Below are 25,335 nucleotides of genomic sequence, written 5' to 3'. Positions count from 1 at the left end.
ATGAGCGATCTTATGGAAGTTAAGCCAAATAAACCCTTTCCTTCCCAAGCTGCTTTGCTCATGGTGTCTCCTCACAGCAGTAGTGACCCTGACTAGGATGCATCACAGGGAGACAGGCGCACTGGGGAAGAGAAACCAGCTCCAGTTTTGCTGCTCTTTCAGATGGGAGCAGGGTGACTGAAGTTAAACTGGACACTCACAGTTTATTTTTGTTAATTCTTTATTGACCATCAGTAATTATTCTTTGTTCTAGGATCTAAAAGAAAACAAGACAGGCAGAAAAGGCTCCTAATTTTAGAGAACATATATTCTAACAAAGGAAAAGGTAGAATTTGTTTTACCAACAGTATATTTATGCCTTTAAGAGAATGGAAAGAGGGGAGGATGGAGGCTCAGTTGGTAAAGTGCCTGCCTCATGAACACAATGACCGGATTTTAATCTCCAGAACCCAGTTAAAAAAAGTTGATGTGGTAGCATACACTTGGGATCCTAGTGCAGAGGAGGCAGAGGCAGGCAGGTCCCCAAGGCTTGCACTTAAGCAGTATAGACTTAGACACCGTGCCTCAGAAAAAAGAAAGAATAGCAATAGCACCTGAGTGAGGCGTGACACCAGAATTTGTCCTCTGACTTCTACACACACACACACACACACACACACAGAGAGAGAGAGAGAGACAGAGAGAGAGAGAGAGAGAGAGAGAGACAGACAGACAGACAGACAGACAGACAGAGACAGAGAGACAGACAGACAGACAGAGAGACAGAGACAGAAAGATAAATGAAAAAAACAACAAAGAGAACCAGCAAGATGGTTCCGTGGGCAAAGAGGCTTGATTTGCAAGCCTGATGGCCCGAGGTCAGTTCCTGGAGCCCATATAAGGTAGGAGGGAGCTGACTCCACAAGGCTGTCCTCTGACCCCAAACACATGTTGTTGTGTGTGCCACACCCCCACACATGCACGATAGTAATAGCAAAGTCTTAAAAATTCTCAAGAAGAGAATGAAAGGTCAAATAGCCAGCAATAAGGAATTGGCTACATAAATAATGTGTGTTAGCCTGCCCTAGGAATTACGAATGATGTTAATTTACATGAAGGAATATTCATGATATGCTATTGAATAAAAACAGCACAAATCTGGAATACAGTGTAGTGTATTCAGCATGTGGAATACATTTTGTACAAAGGGGAAAATGATTAGAGACTTACCCAGTTACTCCTTGTTCAGGGATTGCCAGGGGCCATTTCTGTACTAGACAGTTTTGTTTGGTGGCAGATAGACATGACCCCTGATTCATTTTTTAAATTTTATTTTATATGTATTAGCATTTTACCTTCATGTTATGTCTGTGCAACACACATGTACCTGGTATATGTCAGAAATGGAGTCTGGATTCTCTGGAACTAGCGTCACCAGTGCCTCTGAGCTTCCATGACAGAGCTGGGGACTGAACCTGGTCCCACCGCTTCTAACCACAGGCTGTTTTCTCCTCCCTGATTAAATTTTGTCTGACCTTTTCAAACGTTTCCCCCCCCCCCCCCAATGATCTTGATGTTATTTTTGTTGAAAAGCGATTTATTAAAGTTTTAAAATTCCATATGCCCTGGACCATTTGTGTGATATAAATTTGTTTTCTGAATCATCGTTGACTGTACAAATGGAATGAGAGAAACACTGTTAAAAATGTCAGTCCTTTCCTCTCCAGTCCAGGTCTTATGCAAGGGAGGAGGTGGCCTCAGGACACCAGTTTCCAAAGTGGTCAGAACTGGATTCTGCTTGGCATGGAAGCAAGTAGCGTCCTGTTGCTGAGACTTTGTATCTCTGGCTGTTTATAGTGTTTCAAGGAGGCGGGTCATTCTAGTCCGGTGTCCGCTTACATCTGCTGTATGTTACTTGACGCTTTTTATATTCCTGTTGAAGTTGCCTCTCCCGGAAATCTCTGTCATTCCACAAACCCTGCTGCCGCCTCTGCGTGCAGCTGACCTCCTGCAGTTTGAAAAACAGAATGTATTCTGGTTACATTTAAAGTAAGTTTTGGGATGAGTTCCTGGCCAAGGATTTGTCTCTACTGATCTTTTCCCACAGATTAAAGGGGAGGAGCTTACACAAAGCCTCTGTGTTGTTTTCAGTCTCTGTGCTTCTGACCTTCCGAACTGGGTCCGCCTCTGCTGTAGTGTGTTCATGATCCACTCCTGGTCTTTAAATGCTGAATTTTTGTGTATATGGTAAAGAACAAACAAGCAAGCAAAAACCATCGTTTTCTATTTTTTTTTTTGAAAAAAATATTCCATGCTTCTTATAAACTATAATATAAAAATAAATGCGTACTGGTACAAAAGCCAAACCGGAACAACAACAAAATGACCCGTATGCAATCCCTTTGCCTGCTAATGTGCCAGCATGTTTTTCTTGTCTTTTTGGCTCACATGACTGTCTCAGCTTTTGTTCTAACACTTATATAGGCTGTTTAATAAACCTCAGACTCTATCTGGGCCAATCCTTTTAAGCTATGAAGAATGGCTACTATCGGAATTACTTTACCTTTTCTAATATGAAATGTCAGCATGCCAGGTTCAGGAAAGCACTGGGCAGCCCCAGCTCAAGGAAATCAAGTGGCTAATCAAATCAATCATCAGTGGACGAATCCCACGAGGCATTTTAGTACTGTGAGCTCCTGGGGCCATTGATGGCTTTGACATTAGTGACCTATGGGAGGAAGAAGGGAAAAGGTCCCTCTGGGCCAAATCACTTCGAGCTGTTCTCTCCCAGCCTGAGTGGGAGATGGCCTTTGACCTTTGTGTGGTCTTCACAGAAGCACCGCTCCCTGATGCACTATAAGCTGACATAGACACATGGCATAGCAGAGACACACGGGATCCTCTCTCCCAGGCAACACCTGGGTTTTCTGTAGGCTTTCCTTCTTGTTGTCACTACTCCAGTTAGCAGCTGGTCCTTCCAGCCTACATCTCCCCACACGTAAGGTTTCTCTCAGCCTTTGCCTCTGCCTTCCAGGTAGCCTGGATTATTTACACAAAGATACAATGCGGTTCTGAAGATGTGGTCTTTTCTGGAGGATATTTTTGGTTTGTTTTTGTTTTTGTTTTATTTTTTTAATTTTTTCTTTATTGATATATTTTTTATTTACATTTCAAATGATTTCCCCTTTTCTGGGTCCCCACTCCCCGCAAGTCCCATAAGCCCTCTTCCTCCCCCCCCCCCCCGGTTCCTCCATCTACCCCTTCCCACTTCCCTGTTCTGGTATTCCCCTATACTGTTGCACTGAGTCTTTCCAGAACCAGGGACCACTCTGGAGGATCTTTTATATCTTCCTTGGTTGCAGTCTGTGCGCAGAAATTGTTTAAGTGCTACATCCTTATGACTATTGATGTCCCTAGTGTTTAATTCCTCTACCAAACCTTTTTTTCAACTGTCACAAACCCAAGGGTGTGCTTCTAGTGGCCAGCACTCTCGCCTTTCTGCTCTTTGCCCCCATGTTTCCTCTGCCTTAAAAAAAATGTTAGTTGGGCTCTCTATTTGGAAGTCAACTGGAATATACCACTTTGTTTCAGAAGAAGCTAAAGTCTAACTTACACAGAAATAATGAAAGTTGTTTTGCCTTGTGACCCTCTGTGCTTCTCTTACCCATATTCCCAGCATCCGCTGCTAAGTTGCCCTTTTCATCTTGTGTCTTTAATTTTGTTATATCTGTTTACTGTCAGTACACTTGCACACATCTGAATTTTCACCAGACCATCACAAAATGGTTTCTGTTTACAGTGAATTAGAAGTAGGCCTAGCACATGGTTTAGGGCACATGGGGCCAAGGGCATTAATCATGAATGATATATTGAATTAATCTTGGTTCAGATGTTGTCCGGGCTAGCTCAGAGCTCATTTATCGATCCTGCCACTTCTTTTGTATGTATTCTGAAACCCCATCCATTGTTTGAAAGGAGCAGAATTCTCTGTGTATAATTAGGGAGAAGAAAGTTCTTCACTAGGTTTAAAGTCAATCTAAATAAGCAATGGGTTTTAAAATGACATTTTAGATAAAATTAATCTAGATTTATAAAAAGTACATTGAAACTGAATTTGTCACTTAGCTTGTAACAGATTTCAAAAGCAAAGAATAATGTCCTTTGAGGAGGTTGAAGTGCTGTTATAGGATTATTTGAATAGGCCCCTCATCCTCCATTTTGGCGGGTCATTGGAGTATTAATAATGGATGACTGCTGTGCTTGGCAGTCAGATATGTTATTCTTATCCATTTTTATTTCCCATAGGAGCCTCTGGAAAAGGGCAAAGAGGGTAGATTTAAAACCACATTATTGGAATTCAATAGCTTTCATCTTGTTTTGTATGTCTAAGGCTTGCGGAAGAGTGGTACTAATATGGAGTCAGCCAAGCGTAGGGCAGGTAGAATACCAAAATGATTTTCTTAAGTAAGATACAAGCTGGATTCTGTGTTTTAATTTAGGTCTCAATGTTCAACACTAAAATTTCCAGAAAAGATTCTGGATGTGTGTTTGTGTATTATGATTATTTTGCTTTTCATAGGTAAAGGAATGGTCAAAAATCTACCAATACAGATTATTTAGGCTAATGAAAATAAATAAAAAAATAAGTCAATTACAAAAATATAAATGAATAAAAACTACATAAGTCAATTACAAAAATATAAATGGATAAAAATTGTGCTAATTTATAAAAAGTTATGACAAACTGAAATTTTACTCATGCAAAGTGAACCACTGAATGGATCCTAAGTTTTCATATGCCTTTGTCACAGAAGCCCGAGGGGATGAATTTGAATCCTAGAGTGCCATGATCACCCTGTCAAGTCCTGGAATCTGTCCTCAGAAAAGTGTTCTCTCTTGAGGTTTTATTTGAAAACTCGAAAGAAGCTGGCCCTCTGTCCAGCCATACTCAGAGGGGACAAGTAATGCCTCCATTTCCGCTGTTACCTCAGATGAATACACCATTTCCATACCTTCTTTATTTCAAGACTGCTGTCCTTAAAAAAGGAAACAAATAATGTTAAGTCTTCAGAACCAGTTTTAATGATATGTTATTTATGTTAGAAACAGATGGTGAATTTCTGTTCACCTGACCTGGGGAGCTTGGGTGACTGGGGGCAGAGTGTCTACAAGTGAAGTCAGTAGCATCTCCTCATGTGGAGAGAATACCTGACTTCATGACATTCCTCAGTCTCCTCCGCGTCACAGGTATTCCAGGCCTCCTCTCGCCATGTGTCCCTTAATTATCCATCCTTCATATGGAGCTGGCTTCACTTCTTAGTTGTTATGCTTCCTGCTCCTCTCTTCCTTCTCTCTCACAAAAGAAATTTCTAGTGGAGACATTTAAAACTTACGGATGGACGGTACAATAAAAACCATTTGTGTCCCGCCACTTCGAGAAAGCCTTATGAGCATCTGTGACACCTTTTCCAGCATCTTCTCCTTGAGTGTGCTGGAACATTCCTTCTATAGAACTCTTGCGACTTACTTTTTTCCACAGTTAAAATCTATCTTGACTATCAGATGGTATTAAAGGTATTTTGGCACATTGTGTATATCTTTAGTGGTTCTCAAGCTGGGTCCCAACCCCATTGGGTCCTGCATATCAGATATTCATATTATGATTCACAACACTAGCAAAATTACAGCTAGGAAGTAGCAATGAAGTAGGGTCATAGTTGGGGAGCACCACGATGTGAGAAACTGTATTAAAGGGCGCAGCATTAGGAAAGTTGAAAGCCACTGCTCTAACGCAATACTGTATTTATCAACTTAGATGTTATCACAGTTTATAGTGATAGAGGAAAAATGAACAACTAAAGGATCAAAAGAGAGGTGTGCTGGACCTGCTGATAGACCCACAGGTTGAGAACTGCTGCCTCGGAGGAAATTCCTAGGAACGAATTACTACATCACTGGAGATAATGGGAATTTTCCCAAAGGCTGTGAGGCTTGCTTTCCGACCATTCCTATATGAAAGAGAGACTGACACTGTAGAGTCTGGAGTGACTATTTTCTCACTTACAAGGTCCTAACCATGGCCTCTAAAATTAGCTCCTCATAGATCTCTGATCATTCAAGGGCTCATTTCCTGTTCTTAGCCTCTCAAAAAAAAATCTCTTAAAAGCCCATGTCTATTGTATCAGTTCCCAGTTGGCATGTCGTGGGTGTACAGAAATCAACTGCACAGCTAGTTAGTTGCTGTGGATATCTGTGTGGAGGAGGAAGACATAGAAACACATCTTTAGAAGCTGTGCCACAGTCTTAGTGTCCTAAATATATAAAGGACATCTAAAACAAGGCTGGCTTGGCCAATGTTATGACTTGAGTCAGCAAAGACATCCCAAACAGAATTTTCATCTTTTTTTATTTCTTTTTTTAGACAGAAATATTTATGCATTAGTTCAGAGATTGCATTTTTAAATGAATCTTTATAACTATAAATACTCCAAAGAGCCTTTTAAGAGAGTTGATAGGAACTTTCCAAGTCAAGTAAGACAAATATGAATAATTAATAGGTATTGATAGCCCTCCCTCCCCACAAGGGAAATCTGGAATGACTACAGTGAGGATGAGTGATACAGTCAGATAGACAGGATCCTCAGAGGAATATGTGTATTTGTGTTGCTAATGTGGAGAACTGGAGGATGGAGTAATGCCTTGAACCCATCACGCCAGCCAACTGCAAACAACCCAAATGGGACATTAACTTCAGTTAATGCATTGCAGTTTTGGCCCTTATTCTGAGTAGACTATAGATCATCCCCCTCCAATTGCTGCTCTAAGTCTACATTGTTACCAGCCATGTGTGCTTCTGAAGGGCCGTCACAGTATGTCCCCTACAGAGAAGACCATGCCCATCATTGGATAGCCCTAAGCCGTAAATAGTCACAGCCCCATGGCCTTGCACTGTGGAGAATAAAAGATCGCCTCACCTGGGACACTCAGACCTTGGTGCCAGGTCTTCTGTGTTGTGGATTCCTTCTGTTGTCCTTTTGCCTATTCTATGATAATCTATGAAGGCCAAGTGGGTATGGAGGAAGGAAGCTTCTCAGCACATGCCAATGACCAAATGACTTTTCCTTCCCTGGATGATTGTTGATCGTGTGATTCTTGTCGAATTTCATTGAAGGATTTTGAGGGGCTGAAGAGATGGTTCAGAGGTTAAGAGCACTGACTGCTCTTCCAGAGGTCTGAGTTCAATTTCCAGCAACTACATGGTGGCTCACAACCATCTGTAATGGGATCTGATGCCCTCTTCTGGTGTGTCTGGAGACAGTGACAGTGTACTCATGTATGTAAAATAAATAAACCTTTTATACAAAAGGAAGGAACTTGAAGCTAGTAAAGAAACTTACGAAACGTGAAACTTTTATTAAATTATGTAAACTGTGACACTATAGTGCAAGTTATTTCATCTCAAAGCCCGGATGAAATTGCCTAATGAACAGTTGTTCAGCATCAACAACATGTCTGTTGTGAGTGATGCATGTAAAAATGGAAGAAAAAGAGGTGTATCAGAAAAACTGACAAACCTCATGTTCTAGAAATTGTCACAGTCATTTCAGTACTGACAAATAAAATTGCGGCAAAACTATTTTCTGGGGAACATAAACAAAGAATGAGAGTTCTCTGGGCGATGTTAGTAGTGGCTTATCTTTCCCAGAACTAGGTGTCTTTGTTTCCATAGCTACAGCAGCAGGCTTCCACAAGGCTTCTACTTCAGCATCAGTCAGCCAAGATGGGTGACACATCTCTGGCTCAACGCTTCCTCATAGTGGAATGGAAAATACCAGCATGGTGGCCGCCAGTGTTTAAGAAAATGTCCACCTTTCCTCTTGCTTCTCAGCCCCTCTTCTCATGAACACAAAAGGATTCGATGTCAGTTGCATTCATCGACCTAAGCCTCTCAGTGTGGATGCACCTCAAAGAGTAAACAAACTGGTCCCTACTTTTAAGGATGCTCCCTCTGGTGTGTGAAGTATCATATTTTCTTCAGGTGAATTGAATTCTGCAAACATCTCTTAGGTATTGTTCATATGTGTGTCAGGGTCCTGTGGGTGTGTCCTTATAGACACAAAGACAAGTAGAGCAGGTTTCCTGCCTCTGGGAAGACAGGCTGGTCAGAGAACTGTGTGAGTTAGAGCTAATTAAAACAGCAACATCATTTCCAGGGGCGATTTTACTGCAGTCATCATGTTCACATAATTTTACCAGTAAAAAGGATAGCTATCGCATGCATATGTATACCGTGTTAGTCATAAATGCCTTTGTACCATCCTTCCTGCCTGAGCAGACACCAGAGAGAGTGTGGTTGGTGGAGAAAAATAAAAAGGAAAGTGATTTTATTCCTGATTTGGAAGACTCTTCTTTTTAAAAGATGGCTGCGTCTCCAAGGTTGCTAGCTACCTGGACAATTAAGTCAAGTGAGCTATGGGCATCATAAATGTAATGTCGCTGGTGTCTTTTGTCTTGCCGGTGACTCTGAGGGTCACAGGGATGGAGGTAAGGTGGGAGAAAAAGAGGTGTATCAGAAAAACTGACAAACCTCATGTTCTAGAAATTGTCACTGTCCTGTGTTAGCACAACCAGTTCTGAGGGAAAATATCGTATGCGTCAATACATTTGAGGATTCATTGACCACTTGCTCTCACTTCTGAGATGGCCCTCTCTATCCTCTATACTCTCGGGAAAATAGCACAGGGGCTCTGAACCAGTTATCAAGAGAGGTCGGTCGCCGCTGGACTTCACGTTGCCTTGACCTCAAGTGGTCTGCCTTCTCCTTTTGCCTAGAACTGAAAGGATTGTGTGAACACAAACCAAACTTCCATGTTTATTTTTGCTGTGATGATGAACTTTTACTATTTTTAACTGATTAGATAGCAGAATTTACTTCCTTGGTTCATTGTCCTGCAAGTTTTGAACTGTCTTTTATAATTATGGGTTGAACTGGGGACAGTTTGAGTATCTTTTTAAAACATTGTTGTTCAAAGGGTATTTTTAAACTATCCTCAGTTTGTTATTTTTGGAGACAACTGTTAATCTAATCATCTGAGTGAGCCTGCGGGACAAGAGCTTTCCTCAGAGGAAAAGGTTTAAGTGAATAAAATCCACAGAGAACCATGGGAGATTTTAAACCGAGAAAGCAATGGGTTATATTGAAAAATAAACCTGAATTGTATCATCTACTAGAATCAATTTTTAATTGTCGGTTTGTTCAAGTGAAGTTTATAATGTTTTCACTCACAAGTTAATTAGTAGCCACTAACTGTAAACAGAACCATGAAATGTACCTACCGTCTGGTTAGGAAGAACATTCACAGAGAGAAATAAGTCTTCTGGGATTAAAGCTAGCTTGCTACATTCTGTTGGTGATAAAAATCATCAAGATTTTTATGAAAGAATGTCCTATTGTCAAAAAATACTATAGGAAGACAGATGTAGTAACTCGATTATCTCCTCATGCAAGATAGTGGTACATAACTCTCCAGGCAAACGTCTAAAGGTTTGTCTTGATCACTTCAACAGGTTCCTCTTTTCTGCATTCTTCTACCTTAACAATCCCAAGGTCCTGTCTGTTCCTAGACATGGCTGCCAAAGGGTAGGAGGTGCTTTAAAGACAACGCTTGAATCAGAAGTCTTGAGTCTATGTAGGGTAGTAGATCTTTTATCTCATAGTTTCAGGGGACCATTCATGCCAAGGTCCCATTGTTCCAAGGTGAAATACTTAGAAATACAAGAGAGGAATCTGGATGTCAGATAACAAAGGTCTACACCCGGGAAGAGGCTGAAACAGGCAAAAATGCAAGTAAGAATCATCTGCAAGCAGGGGCCATGGAGCAATGTCAGCCTATGGATGTCCAGACTCAGCCTTCACTGCTAGAGAATGACCAGTGTACTCTGTGGTCTCTTGTGTGGATGGTGGGATGGAATCTGTGTCTTTTACACATATCTTCTTCAGTATCTTCATCCATCTTCTCACCTTTCCTCCTCTAAAATAAGTTTCTGACTAGCACTGTTCTTTCTCTCAAAACAGAAAATAACTTGAAATTAAACAGTATTTGTTGGGTATTATAATTCTCTATGATTTTTTGCTCCTATCTGAGCTTAATTAATCATTGTCATGCTAGGTGTTTAAAAATTCTACCAGTGGCTTGAAATAGTGCGTCTCCCATTCATACTCTCAGTGGCAGAAAAAAATATTTTGTGTATTTTTTCTTAAGATGGATGAATGCATAGATAGATAAAAATCTGATCTCGAAATGGTTGTTTATAGCCTAAAAAGGGATTTTCTTATTTCTTATTTAGTGTCCTCTGTGTAGCAAATGTGTTTCTACCAAGAGGTTTAGTCATGAGAGCTGAAAGCAGTTTCTAGTTGCCATCTGCTCCAGTCACATGAGCAGTTGGGCCTAGACTCATTTCCTACATGGATTCCTACATGGCTGGCCAAGAGCCCCAGACTGTGCTTCCAATTCACCTTGCTAATGAAAGTACCTGTAAGGCTCCCACAGGTCACTTCTCCTGGAGCTGTTAAAATACAAACAGATCCTGCAGGGAGGCAGCCATTCCGCTAATTACTTTTTGAAGTCTCTAATCCCCCTAGATTCGATTGCATTAAATTATCAGGTTTACCCACAATCTTCAGCCTCTTTCATATAAATTTCCAGCAAGCAGGCAATTGTTAAGAAGCTAAGTAGTAGATGGCTAGACTAATTATCCCATAAACAGTTGTTTAATTATTTATGTGGAGTAACAGAGAAAAGCATATATTTTTTTCTATTACAAGAGAGCACATAGTTCAGAATTACTTCGCTATTTTTCTCTAATCAAATCTTTGATTAGGGGCTCAAAACAAAATCCATGTTTGGGAAAGTGAGTACATACACATACATGCACATACACACGCAAATGCACACATACTTGAATGTGCAAGCACACACACTCACAGCTTTCTATTCCACAGTCTGTGTGTTCATATGGTTTTAGCAACTGGTGGTAGGATAGAAGGCATGAAATAATGTATAGATTCCAGGAAGTTGCATCATGCTATGCATTATTTAGTTTTAGAATTTTAATAAGGGTTACATGTGCACATTGCCAGAATATTCATCAGGGGAGGTGGGTCCTTGAGGGGAAGGTGATTTTTTTCTCCTTGGGAGTTCATCAGCTTCTTTGGGAACTGTACCAATTCCTTTCCTTTTCTAGATATGCAGGAGGATGGTTGACTGGCACCAGTAATGCTTGGTGCCCCTTTAAGAATTGTTTCTCCTAGATAGTTGCCTGGGACTCTTGACCCATCACCTGGCTGACCACATTCTTACATTCACTGTGAAGGAGTCAAGTCATGTGTCAGAGGAATGGGTGGCATGGGCTTTGGCATGTGGTGCCACAGCTATATATAACCTATTGTGCTGGGTGCTGGGAATGGGTGAGAAATTCCTCTTAGTCTATTCTGAGCAAATGGCACAGGGATTATTCAAGCTATTGCTGAATGGCTCCATAGGTTCTTTTTTTTTCTACTTGATACTATTTGCAAATAACCAAACACTGTGGGAAAGTCAGGAGACTTGTTCTCTGACCAACAAATCAAAAGGGGAGCTAGAAGTTTAAAAACTTCTTATTCTGGAGCAAGCGTGGGGTTTGGAGTTTTCTAGAAGTGAGTTATGACTTATGAGGTGTGACATGTGTGTTGACATTAGCACTATCATGAAGAGAGGAGGGCTACAGGAGCCAGGATGCCCTCTCTTTTCTTACCTAATTTGGACTTGGTTAGGTCTGTCACAGTGCTGGTGCATCATGGGTGCACTGTATCAGAAACAGTAGACTGACATGTTTGTGTGTCTCTATGTTTGAATTCACTCAATAATAGTAGACTGGCTACATCATTTCATTGGCTGGAATTTGCCACGTAGTCCTTGTTTTCTTTGATAGCTGGCCATTGACAAGCATAGGTTCTTTTATGCCATCTTACTTACAGATACTCACTTTTAGATCACATGGCTTATGTGACATAGTGATTGTATCTAAGTGTAGTTTCAGAATGGCTACAAAAAGATTTCAGAAGCTACAATAGAGTTCAAGTCCTTCAGAGGAAGGGGGCAGAGGAAGAAAGGAGGAAGAGACATGCAGAGAGAGTCACTGTCGTGCAGATGTGGGACGACCACACAGGCAGCCAGGGTTGCAGGGTTAAGTCAGGTCTCAGGACCGAGTCAAGGTGAGTATAGGATACCATGCAGGGTGAGGTGCATGCATCCCACAGAGGTGCTGCGGGGAAACCAAAAATCAGCTGGGCTGACGGTGGCACTCTGAGCTGGTCATCAGCTGTAGGGACGGAGGTGAACTGAAGTCCAGCTGCTCAGGAATTCTCTAGCTGGGGGTCCTTTCATCCTCACAGTGAGAAGTCAGAAGGCAGGTTGGTGGACACCAAAGCCACAGCAGTGCTAGGGGCTCCTCTTTAGGGGCTCCAGAGAAGGATGTTGTAAATCTTCGTTAGTCTGATTTGTCTGATACAATTTTAATACACCCATGTGCTCATCCGGTCCCAGTATACATTGCTAAAGTTTATAGTTGGTATCTTCTTGCCTTTAGGATTTGGCCTGTGCTTTGTGGGACATGCTGAATGGGTGGTGTGGTGTTTGTGTGTACAAGGTGCACAGTCATCCTGCATTTTCACTCAAAATAGAGCCAGATGTTTATTGCACATTGGAGTCACCTAGGGCAAAGCACAGTCTAAAAGTGCTATTTTACATATTTTTTTGGAGTAACAGAGCAGATATCAACATGATGGGTGTGCTTTATATGATTATAATGATGTTACAATGAAACCAAAGTCCTTTGGCATGTGTCTTAGTCAGGGTTTCTCTTCCTGCACAAACATCATGACCAAGAAGCAAGTTGGGGAGGAAAGGGTTTATTCAGCTTACACTTCCACTGTTGTTTATCACCAAAGGAAGTCAGGACTGGAACTCAAGCAGGTCAGGCAGCAGGAGCTGATGCAGAGGCCATGGAGGGATGTTACTTACTGGCTTGCTTAGCTTGCTCTCGTATAGAACCCAGGACCACCAGCCCAGGGATGGCACCACCCATCATGGGCCCTCCTACCCTTGATCACTAATTGAGAAAATGCCTTACAGCTGGATTTCATGGAGGCATTTCCTCAAGGGAGGCTTCTTTCTCTGTGATAACTCTACCTTGTGTCCATTACAGCGTGTCAACATGGTAACTTGTCGAGCTGGCTTAGCGTTCCCTTCAGCAGGTGATAACTGACAGTAGGCAAGTGCTCTGTTTAACTACATATAAAAGCAACAGTACTTGAGATGACAATGGTGGGACTTTGGGAGGACAATAATTGTATTGTCTAGGCTGGTAACAAAGCCATTTTCTCTTCCGGATATTTGAAGTGTTCTGCATCCGTAGGCTCAAGGAGACAGAGAGAGGCTAATATATAAAAACCAGAAGTAGGAGAATTTGGGAACACTGTCAAGAAGGGGGCTGGAATGTTACCCACAGACGCTGGGATAGGAGAGAAAAGAGGGAGGGGCTGGAGCTTGGGGTGTGGAAAAATATCTGAAATGGGAATTTAAAAAAATCTGGTGAAAGAGGAGGCCTGAGAGACACACTGATGTTGCACAGATAGAGTGATGACAGGGCTCAGAACAGAGCCGTGGCAGAGAGATGCGTCGGTGGAATGGGCTGGAGGCCTGCATGTTACAAATTACAGTGAGTGTGAGGTGCGCCAGAATGGACATGAGCACGATGGCAGCCTGGCCAGTACGGAGCAGGGAAAACACGAACCAGGTGCGTCCGTCGGTGTGATGTAGTGTACGTTCTTTTGAAGAATTCAACTGAAAATCAACATATACGTGAAATCAGAAGGTTATCTTCCTGGTGTAGAAAGTTTTGATACTGACAGCAGGGATCAGAGCTCAAATGCTTTCTCTGAAATTTTCACCTTAATTAAACTCCCCAATTTTAATAATCAGTGATACAACAAAACCCAACAGACAGAACACTTGCATGTCACATATCCATTATTTTGATTAACAACTTCTTAAAGTAACCAAGGAAATGGTCATTCCTGGGCTTCATGTGTCTGTCTCTTGATAGCCACAGACATTGCAAACTTGTGAATCAACTGTCACATCAGATATAGAATCCACCCTCCTCGTAGTATGTGTGAGGCTAATTGACATTTTGAGTTAGTGATTTTTTTTGTTGTTGTTGTTTAAGATTTTTTGGTTCTTTTTTCACCTTTGCATTTCAGAAGTAATTCTGTTTGACATCGAGGGCAGGAAATTCAGATTCTCACTGTGACTTTAAGTATTAAGCAGTGTCGCTTTTTGGAGAGTGACCATTTGCTCCTTACGCTGACAATTACATAGCTGATTTACAATGGCTGGGGATTCCTGTGAAATACATTCTAGTCTTTCTCTCTTCCTAGAATCTGACGGGTACATCTATTCTGTAATGTTGAGTGCTCAGTATAGCTTACCGCTGTCAGATAGAGCAGCTTCTGGGTCCTTCTCTAGAACCCAAATCAGCGAAAAACACGAGTCAGAACAGACCTCTCAGCTGAGCCGTTAATTAGAATACCTCAAGGAACAGGAATGTTTTTTTGTGGCTTGAAAAACCCACCCTTTCTGTGTATGTAAACGGGCCAGTATTCGGGACTAGGGCTGCAACGGTGTGATAGACCAAGCGAGGACAGATGTCTAAAACACGCCGTGGCTGCCCTTGGGTTTGGCGAGTGACCTTTCGTAACCTCTCCTCCCCAGCGTAAGGTTAAGTTGCCCCCACATTCGCCCTCACACACTTGCTTTTCTTTGCTGCAGGACATTTGTGAGGATATTTCTGACCATGTGGAGCAGATCCATGCCCTCCTTGAGACGGAGTTTTCCCTAAAGCTGCTGTCCTACTCGGTCAACGTCATCGTCGACATCCACGCAGTGCAGCTGCTCTGGCACCAGCTCCGCGTATCCGTGCTGGTCCTCCGGGAGCGCATCCTGCAGGGGCTGCAGGACACCAATGGTAACTACACCAGGCAGACGGACATTCTGCAAGCCTTCTCTGAAGAAACAAAGGAGGTGAGTGGCCTTTGGCGGCAAGTCTTGCTTTGTCAGGTGTTTCCATTCGAAAACGTTTTCAATTTAGAGATGCGAGGACGAGGTTTTCGTAATGAAGTGAGCAGGTCTTTATCTAGGATATCGGCGGAGTATGTAGAAGCTAAACACTTGTAGTACGAAGGGGTCTTTTGACATAAGTTTGTATAGATGTCATCCATAGATGCTAGCACTTTCTGACTTCCTGTCTCTTCCTCAATCACTTCAAACACATTTGTTTAACACTATGTTGAGGTACTAGGAATATGATCAAAAGCGCATTTCTAGGGTGTGAAAAGATGGCTCCCTCAGCAGTTAAGAGCACTGACTGCGCTTCCAGAGGGAGGTTTAATTTCCAACCCTCTCATGGGAGCTCACAACTACCTGTAACTCCAGTTCCTGGACCTCTCTTCTGGCCCCAGTGGGTGCCGGGCGTGCACGTAGTATACAGACATCCACTCAGGCAAAACACTCATACACATAAAATACCCACTCCCTCTGAAAACCCATCATTTCTGTTGTGAGGAGATTTAAATCTAATAGGAGAGAGAGAGAAGTGTAGAGGGGCTAAGGTCAAACTGTGATAAATCTACAAAATGCGTTTCGACATCAGAGAAAGAGGCCATGATAACATGGCCTTTGTCTTCATGGTTCTATAGCTCTTTATACTTAGTTCAGTTCTTTGCATTACTTTTTTGGAAATCGTGTTCTTTAGATTTATAAAGCTCTTGCATGTGTGAGATTAAGAAGCTTCTAAACAGTGTTGCAGAGTTCACTGATTTATGATGTTTCAATGACTGTTTAACTATCAACACCATGACACAATCTGTGCCCACTTTTATAAATGACATACTCTTACTGATTTTTTGTTTATTCAAAATAAAGATGCCATTGTAGAAAGTCTGCATGGGGTTTAGACAGCGGGAGTCAGGATCTACTTTGTCCTACTCGAAGTTTGCCAGTGTTTGCTTGCGGGTAGCATTCCTTGCTGCTGTGACTGGGACTGTGGGTGAGACTGGGCACCATGCTGGCTTTCCGATGCCATCTCTCTCCAAGTCTCGCTACAGACTCCAAATGACCGTTATCCCTATAAATCTACCACCTCTGAGCATACATGCTGATGGAAATCAGAGACTTGCCTATGTTCTAAAGGGATCTTTCTTCAGATCTGCCCTGTCTGCTGCTGGAAGGGACATGAAAATTAAGTTAGTTGATTGCCAGCTCTTTGTTATAGGAATCTGAAGATACAGCAGGGTTCTGGGACTTATTCTTATAGTTGTATGGATTATATGTTGCATTCGAACTTATGACATTCATAAAGTAGAAACAAAAAGTGGGGAAAGGCTATTGGCTAACTGGCAATAGCTAATTTTTCTCTGACGTCATAAATTTATGTTATGTAGTATCCATCCTGATTCTTACAAGAAAAGCTAAAAAAAATTTATAAATTTAGTTTGAAGCAGTCCAGCACATTTTTATATTTGAGGCTAGTTTCAGAATTGTTGCAGAGAGACAAAATTACACCCGGTGAAGAAGGGTAGAGGGTCAGTGGCCATCTAGGCACTGCCTTGTGGTGTCTTCTGTGAACCAGGCTCTGCTTGCTCTGATCCTTTGCAAATCTTTTCTGTTCCCAGTTGTTTGTGACTCTAGTGCTATGCAGGGAGAGCTGACAGGGGCTTAGCTTTATTTGTTTTTGCCTGCACACTAGAACTGGGAAAGGACAGGAAATTCAGATAAAATTCTCAGAATACGTTTGGTGATGGGGGATCTGCAGGAAGAAAATGAAATCAAGAAACTTTACAAACTAAGATAGATTACTTATAAACTAGGGCAGCAAATGCCCGGCCAGTGGATTCATGTTTTCAGAATTTGTTTGCATTTCAGAGCCACACAAAAGAGTGAGCTCGAAACACAAGAAAGTGGCAAGCTCTAATTGTTTCTCTGTGTTTGACATCACAAGATATGTGAGTTTTATTGTTTATTTAAATATTGAGCAAACCATATAAAGTAAACAAAATGGTGGGCATATTACTAAAATAAAACAAACCAAGCAACCAAATACATGCATCAGGAAAAAGAAAAGCACTTTGAAGCAAAGCACAAAATGTACCAGGAACCACACCAAAATGTTCTGTACTCTGTTTCATTTGTTTCCTTTAGCAAGAAAGACAAGGGGTAAATAGTTTTATTTTATAGAGGAAAATGGAAGAAAAGTTATGTGGCTGCTTAAATATACAAGCCCAGGAATAATTAAATGAAATTAAACCAAACCAGTTTTCAGCTGATTTATAATTTAATCAGTCCTCCCCATTTCCCCCCCTTCTTCCTTCTCTTCCGTGGTCTCTAAGTTTTTATTGGTTTTCTGGTATGTAGAAGGCATGATGAGAACCATTAGCAGTCACCCTCGCAGGTTTCTTAGCATCACGTGATTTCAGATGGTAGGCAGGGTGGGGGCTCTTGTCATAGTCCATCTTATGGCTGAGAGGACTGAAGTGGGAAGAGGTAAATTCACATAAGTACTGATTAATAGTTCTTAACAGATGTAAGTGTAACATAAAGAAACATAAATGATACTTCCTTCTCTATGGGGATCCTTCTAGAACATCCACAACATGACTGGCATGTTGCGTATTCCTGCCCTGGCCCTTGTCACCAGCTAGTGTCTATCAGGACAAAGCACTGCAAGATTGTGAGCCGTCTAAGAGCCAGCCTCACACTGTGATCATTCTGTATCTCCCACTACCGCACCTGACACTTATATACAGATATTACCCTACGTAAATATCCGAAGCACTTTAAAACAGAGCAGATAGCCACTGCTTTAGGAGCAGAACAAGGGGATACTACTTTAGGTTGATGAAGTTGGAGTTAATCATAGTGATTATTTGACTTACAATTTCAGCCTACAGACAGTGAAAATTCGTAAGACTTAGGTAGTCAAATGATGCTGAAAGGTTTTTGGGGATTTTCCCACCATCCATCAGAATGAAGTTTGCTGCACTTTTCCTTATCGTAGCCAATCTTTCTGGTCCACAGCTGCTCTCTGGATTGCACTCAGAATCTAAGGTGGGAAAGCCACCACATACTCAGCCCTTGGTCTTGTAGCTGTGCGAGTATTACTTCAGAGAACTTGTTTATTTTTTCTTAAAATCACCTCTGCAGGGTGAACAGTATATGGCATTACACCTAGCAATGAGCTAACGTGTAGCAGGCCATTGGTTCAATCCCCAGCATGACCCGTCTTCTCCCACCAAAAACCCATTGCATAGTGAAAACCTTCATTGGTTTTATTGTTTTCCTATTGTTATTCAGCCTCCCTCAGCCCTGCATCCAGGGATTGGATCCAAGGTGTGGAGCACTCTGGGCTAGTACTCTACCACCCGACTAGATTCCCTATCCCAAGACTATACGCTTTCTGCTTGGTGAATCTATTTCTTCCCCTAAGGGATAGAGTTTTACCATATTTAAAAAGTTTACTAGTTATATAATGTGAATGCTTTTGAGTACGGATTTTTTTTTCCAGACAGGGCTTCTCTGTATAGCCATGGCTGTCCTGAAACTCACTCTGTAGACCAGGCTGGTCTCGAACTCAGAAATCCACCTGCTTCTGCCTCCTGAGTGCTGGGATTAAAGGCGTGTGCCACCACTGCCCAGCTCAGAGTATGGATTTAAAAAAAAAAACAAAACAGTAATTAGAGATCCCAAAAGTTTAACAAAGATCAGTCGTAGTCTGTTCTCTGAGATGCAGTCATTTATTTATCTAACACCTAGTTTTAACAAATATGTCCAGCATTTATTGCAATCCACTCTTTAAGAGTTTGAAGACTAAATATATTCCTTGCACTCCCTGTTTGTACAAAGGCAGGTAGCTGACACTTTCAACATCTAGTTATTGCCTGAACTCGGAAATTAATTCATTCTAACAAAACCTTTCTTTAGTACTTTTTATACCTCATGGAAGTAGGACAGTGATTATGATAAAGACAATATTATGATGAAAGTAATAAAAATATTATAAATTTCTACTAGTTGCTAATTTAAAAGGTCTTAGGGGATGGCTTAGGAATATAACCATCATTTATAATAGCTTTTAGAAAGATATTAATTTTATTAGTTCTTTGATAATTTCATACAATGCATTTTGATCACATTTAACTCCCATTTCTCCCCTAATTCCTACCAGAGTCCCATCCCCTTACCTTATTCTCCTCAACTTATTGTCCTCTCTTTCTCTCTTTAAAAAAAATCCACCAAGTCCAACTTGTTCTGCATAAATCATCCTGGATGTGGGGCCATCTGTTTGAGCATGCTCAATCTGGGAGCCATACCGTTAAAGAAAAGTGATTTTTTTTTCCTCTCCCGGAAACTATCACCTGTCAATAGCTTCTCAGCTAGATGTGATCTTGCGCAGATGCTGTGTTGCCTCCACAGCTGCTGTGAGCTCATGAGTGCCGTGTTCCCGTCATCTCTATAAGATGACATTTTCCTTCAGTGTTCCCTGACTCCTTGCTCTTACAGTCTTTCTGCCCTTCTCTCCAGCAACTGTCCCTGGACCTCAGAAATGGATATGGATGTCCTGTTTGTATTGTGTTGGAGTCTCCAGGACTCCTCTGACCAACAACTTGGGTAGAGGCATCCCATATCTCACACTGGGCCTGTTATTCAGCATCCTACAGTTCCTGGGAGGAGCATTATTCTCTCTGTAGGGTAACTCCAGATAAACTCTTTTATTTGAATATATAAATAGTATCTTCATAGAAGAGAAACTCCAAAGTAATGACCAACTAAGTCAAACACTTAAAAAAAAACATCTACTTTTAGATTTGGAATCACACTATTATTCTCTTAGAAATTGCAAGCTTGTCTCACTCATCCCTTGGTGGTTTGGGGTTCTGACTTTGTTATTTAATGAGACTTTTCCAGGCGTGAAGCCCTGAAGTTGCACAACTACACTTATCTCATTTTTCACTGAGGTTAGAGGTTAGTCTTCATCTCTGTTCAGAGAACACTGGTGCTAGAGGCAGCTCTGCCTTCCTCCTCAGTATACACCATTGCTGGAAGGTAATACAGCAAGCAACAAGGCGGGTGAGCATCCCCTGAGCAGGTGTCCACGTACCAGACTCTTGTCTTATGTATTTTATCTCCTCCAAGCCTTTCATCATTTTTGTGGCATGGTTTATCACTTCTTTTCCTTTAAATGTGTGTGTGTGTGTGTGTGTGTGTGTGTTTGCATATGCATGGCAACATGCATGTGGAGATCAGAGGACTAGCTTCAGGATTTGGCTTTCTTCTTCCTGGTGTGTTCTGGTTCATACTGGAATCGTCAGCCTTAGTGGCAAGCATATTTTTCCACTGAGCCATCTCCATACTCATCATTTCCGGCTTGGAGATGGAGGAAACAACGGTGAACAACATCAAGCTGCTGACCTGTAGTCATCGACTGATTAGTGTCAGAGCAAGGGCGGGACTCTGAAACTCGGGGAGTCTAATCATTGGTGTCAAGTCAAAGTACACATTCAGAGGAGGAAATGACACACAGGCAGAGCAAGGCTACAGATATCGCCATTCATTCACTTCAGTAGATGCATCTCTGAGTGCTTACTCTGTACAATCTCTAAACGATGCTGGTCAGACCACACATTTTCTCTATGACTAACGTTCTTATGATGCTTAAATACAAGGCAGCGATAAGCTAGACGGGTATCACAGTATCACAATATTAGTTACTATTCCCCGATAGCTAAGGGGGAGTAGGTGTGGATTTGAGAGCTTCCTGTGAATGATTCTGACTGAGGTGAGAGTCCAAAGTCTTGAAGAAGTAAAAACTTTGGCTAATATCTAATGGATAGAAGAGTCTGATAGTCTGGAAAAAATTGTAGAAACATTTCAAGATAGGAAATGCAAAGTTCTGAGGCAGAAGGGAACCTGGCCTGTTCAGAAACTGAAAAGGAGACAGTGTGGAAAGGAGGAGATTTAAGAGAGGCCTTCGAACAGTTTGGATTTGGGTGGGGCTTAGGAGAGGCACCCCCACACCTGGCACTGGGCTCTTGGACTGGGTTTTTAATCTAACAGTCAGAGGAAGCTACTAAACATTTGAAGCAGAGAAGTAACAGTACAGATTGGCAGCTTGTAAAGGCTCCTGACTTGGCCACATAAAGCACAGACCAGAAAAGCAGGTGTGGACTGCAGTTTAAGGCTCTGTTCAAGGTTAGAACTTGGCTTCAGGTCAGCAGGCTCGTCCGAGGCCTAGGCTGGACATTAGTCATGAGGCCACGGTGACTTATTTTCTTCCTTCTGCTGTAATTTAAATGAGGACAAAGAGCAGATCTCAGAAGAAAGTGGTGAGGATTAAGTAGAAGAATCAGACACCCCCACTGTGAGGTGAGGAAAGGTCAGTTACTGCAGCTATCTGCACACTATCATCTGGACATTGCAGAATACGGGTGTTGGGGTTGGACTAGCTGATGGGAGAGAGCATTCCAGAGACAAAATGAATACATGAAGAATAAAACCCCACGTAAGTCACGAAGAGGCCTGGTCTTGGGATGACCTGGCTAGCAGTTGGATGAGGGCCTGGAGTCAGGGCTTTCACTCCAGACCCCTCGCAGAGAGAGTGAGGCTCACTTTCACTTCCTTCTCCTAAGGTGCCAAGGTCCTCAACCAGCCTTTCATTCAGCTTGGTTAGCAGAATCCAGTTTTTATCCTCCATCATCAATTAGAAATCTCCTGGTTTGTCATGCGATATACAAACTACATTAGTAATGAGACACAAGCCTCAATTACACAATTAAAGAGTAAAAAACGAAACCTTATAGTGCTATTATTAGTGTGGAAGAACCTCAAATCATACTAGCTCACTTGGAATCATAGATTAAAAGGGAGAAGGGCAGTTAGCAATCAACGCACGGTTAGGAGCAGGAGGAGGGAGAGGTGACGCAGAAGGAGGGGGTGAGCTTTGAACACTCGCTCATTTTCTCAAACATAAGCTGTGCATATCTTTAAAAGGTGGGGCCACTACGAAACCGGTCTCAGTTTCTGTTATGTTTTTTTAAAATTCAGTAGTTCACTCCCATGATCTGTGAATATAGGCTTAACATTGTTGAATTAATGCATTTAATTATTCTACTTATAATAGTTCTTGACTAAGCTATTGTGGTAGGCTCTGGAGTGATAGCATAGATAAAACCAGACATTTATGAAGATTTTACTTTTCTGTTGCGTCTTTGGACATGTGGTTTCTACTGCACGCTTTAGTTAAGCAATGGTTATGAAGCTAGGCCTTGTCGCGCAGGTCTGTAGTCGGAGCTATTTGTGAGGTCACAGCGGGACTGCAAGCTTAAGGCTGCCGGTGGGAGTTGGAGTGGGAGTTCAGGGCTAGGCCAGTGACTTAGCAAGCAGGTGTGAGAGGAATGCTAGGACAGGCTCTGCAGGAGACTCACAGAGCAGTTTTCTAGAACGTTCAGCATCCTACTCAGTCTCCAGAGCTACAAGCGACAAATAAAACTGGAAGTGCTTTTGAAACTATTAATGTACTCTGGTTTAAATGAAAAGATAGAACCAGAAGTTTGGGCTTGGTCTTGACCATCCCTAAGGCTCTATGCCCAAGTTAAAGTTTGAATACTTAAAAGGCGAACAGTGTATAAAGCTATGTAGTAATTGGTTATGTGCCTCTCCACAGGTCAGGCCAGAGTAAATGAAGGCGATTCAGATTTCCCGGGGTTGGGCGTGCGCACTCAGTGTTACACTTACTGAACACATTATTGTTATGTGTTTCAGGGCCGGCTTGATTCCCTCACAGAAGTGGACGACTCAGGGCAGTTAACTATCAAATGTTCTCAGAACTACTTGTCTCTGGATTGTGGGATTACTGCATTTGAACTTTCCGACTACAGTCCGAGTGAGGATCTGCTTGGAGGCCTGGGCGACGTGCCCACGAGCCAGGCCAAAACTAAATCTTTTGACTCCTGGAGCTACAGCGAGATGGAAAAGGAGTTCCCTGAGCTCATCCGAAGCGTTGGGCTGCTTACAGTGGCCACAGAGCCTGTTCTTTCCGGCTGCGGAGCGGCCAGTGAGGACTCATCTCAAGTGTCCCTTTCAGACGTCCACAAAGGTGACCGTGAGGAAGACGGTGCTCCTGTACCGGGTGAGGAGCTGGGCTCAACCCTCGGGGACACACTGACAAATGCTGCTGAACACCCTTCGGAGACAGCAAAACAAGAAAAGCAAGATTCTACTTCCTCCCCACAGCTTGGTGTGAACAAACCCCAGCCCGGTCCTTGTGAAATTACAACTCCCAAGAGATCCATCCGCGATTGCTTCAATTACAACGAGGACTCTCCCACGCAGCCCACATTGCCCAAAAGAGGGCTTTTTCTAAAAGAAACTCATAAGAATGAGCGGAAAGGCAGTGGTGGGAAGGGGCAGGTGGTTGACCTGAAGCCTGAACTGAGCAGAAGCACCCCTTCCCTGGCGGACCCGCCCGACAGATCAAAGCTCTGCCTAGTGTTGCAGTCTTCCTACCCCAGCAGCCCTTCTGCCGCCAGCCAGTCCTATGAATGCTTGCACGAAGTAGGCATCAGCAATCTTGAAAACATAGTCAAAAGCCACATTAAAGAAATTTCTTCCAGTTTGGGAAGGCTTACTGACTGCCATAAAGAGAAACTGCGACTGAAAAAACCTCACAAGACCTTGGCCGAGGTGCCTCTGTGCAAAATACCTAAACGGGGAGCTGGTTCAGGAAAGCAATCTGAGAATACCAGGAGCTCAGCAGTGCCGAGCATGGTGTCTCCTAGAGCTTCCAAAGCCACGGGGAGACCAGAAACAGATTCTGCGTCTACAGCCTCAGGTGACCTGTGCCGTCAGAGAAATCGGAATGGACAATTGCCAGTGCAGTCAAAGGCCTCCAGTTCACCCCCTTGCAGTCACAGCAGTGAGTCCTCTCTTGGTTCAGACAACATCAAATCCCCACTTCCTCTTCTTTCAAAAAGCCAAAAAGGCTCCCCACCTGCTCCACGTCACGCCACACAGAATGGTCAGGTGGCAGAGGCCTGGTACGGCTCTGACGAATACCTAGCTCTGCCGTCTCACCTCAAACAGACGGAGGTGTTAGCTCTGAAGCTGGAGAATCTAACCAAGCTTCTACCCCAGAAACCCAGAGGAGAGACTATCCAGGATATTGATGACTGGGAACTGTCTGAAATGAATTCAGACTCTGAAATCTATCCAACGTACCACATCAAGAAAAAACACACAAGGCTAGGCACGGTGTCTCCAAGCTCATCCAGCGACATAGCCTCATCTCTCGGGGAGAGCGTTGAATCTGGGCCCCTGAGTGACATTCTTTCTGATGAGGACTTATGCATGCCCCTGTCCAGCTTGAAAAAGTTCATTGATGAGAAATCAGAGAGACCTTCATCCTCTGAGAAGAGTGAGAGCCATTCTGCTACGAAATCTGCTTTAATTCAGAAACTAATGCAAGATATTCAGCACCAAGATAACTATGAAGCCATCTGGGAGAGAATTGAGGTAAGGTTACTTTTAACCTAGTTTAACCTGAGTTTAAAAAATAATGCCGGGAAAGTATCACCCTTCTTCTGATTCTGTTTATCAGATATGTTAAGTTTTTAATTAAACTTTAAATTCTTCAAAGAAAGACATGGGGAAAAAAAAACCCATGGTGTTTGTCCACCCGGGAGCTGTGCCAGGGCAGTCACTGCATGCTGTAGAATTCTTCTGCTCCTGCTCACACTGAACAGGGTACCTGGTGAACACACCATTGCTGGGCACACGCATGGGATGTGCATCCAGTGGGTGCACCGGGTGGGTGTCACGGGTCCTTTCAGCACTTCCAAATCTCTTCCCTTAGCCCCCAAATCTATCCAACCTAAATCTCTCTGATTTCTCAGTCTCTAGCACCTTCTGTTGAGAAGACCGCACATGTCCAACTTCCTAGCCATCCCTGCTCTCTCTCCTCCTCTTCCTTGTGGGGACCTCTGGCTAATTTCTAAACCATCTCTCACATGTGCTACTTGGAGGATCTGGGAGGAGAGATTTGATTTGGGATGAATCTGTACTTTTGGAAGGAATTATTGGATGTGATAGGACCTTTGAAGACAGATATCAGGACTCTATAAAACAGCTTATAGTTTTATTCTCCAAGAGGCATCTGGACAAAGATTTACTTTCTCAGGAACTCTGTTGGAAATAGATCTAGCTAATT

General features: G+C 42.6%; 1 protein-coding gene across 1 annotated transcript in view; it reads left to right on the top strand.

The window, feature by feature from the left end:
* The window catches only part of Akap6 (A-kinase anchoring protein 6), a 282,310-nt gene that overhangs the window by 11,492 nt on the left and 245,483 nt on the right, over positions 1-25,335 (top strand). Inside the window, exons 2-3 of the mRNA XM_052185864.1 lie at positions 14,850-15,101; positions 22,893-24,641. Of these exons, the coding sequence (XP_052041824.1) occupies positions 14,850-15,101; positions 22,893-24,641 (2,001 nt within the window). The remainder of the gene's footprint in view (positions 1-14,849; positions 15,102-22,892; positions 24,642-25,335) is intronic.

Source organism: Apodemus sylvaticus, chromosome 6 (assembly GCF_947179515.1).
Source record: "Apodemus sylvaticus chromosome 6, mApoSyl1.1, whole genome shotgun sequence".
Taxonomy (NCBI): domain Eukaryota; kingdom Metazoa; phylum Chordata; class Mammalia; order Rodentia; family Muridae; genus Apodemus; species Apodemus sylvaticus.
This window is presented reverse-complemented; position numbering and strand designations above follow the sequence as displayed.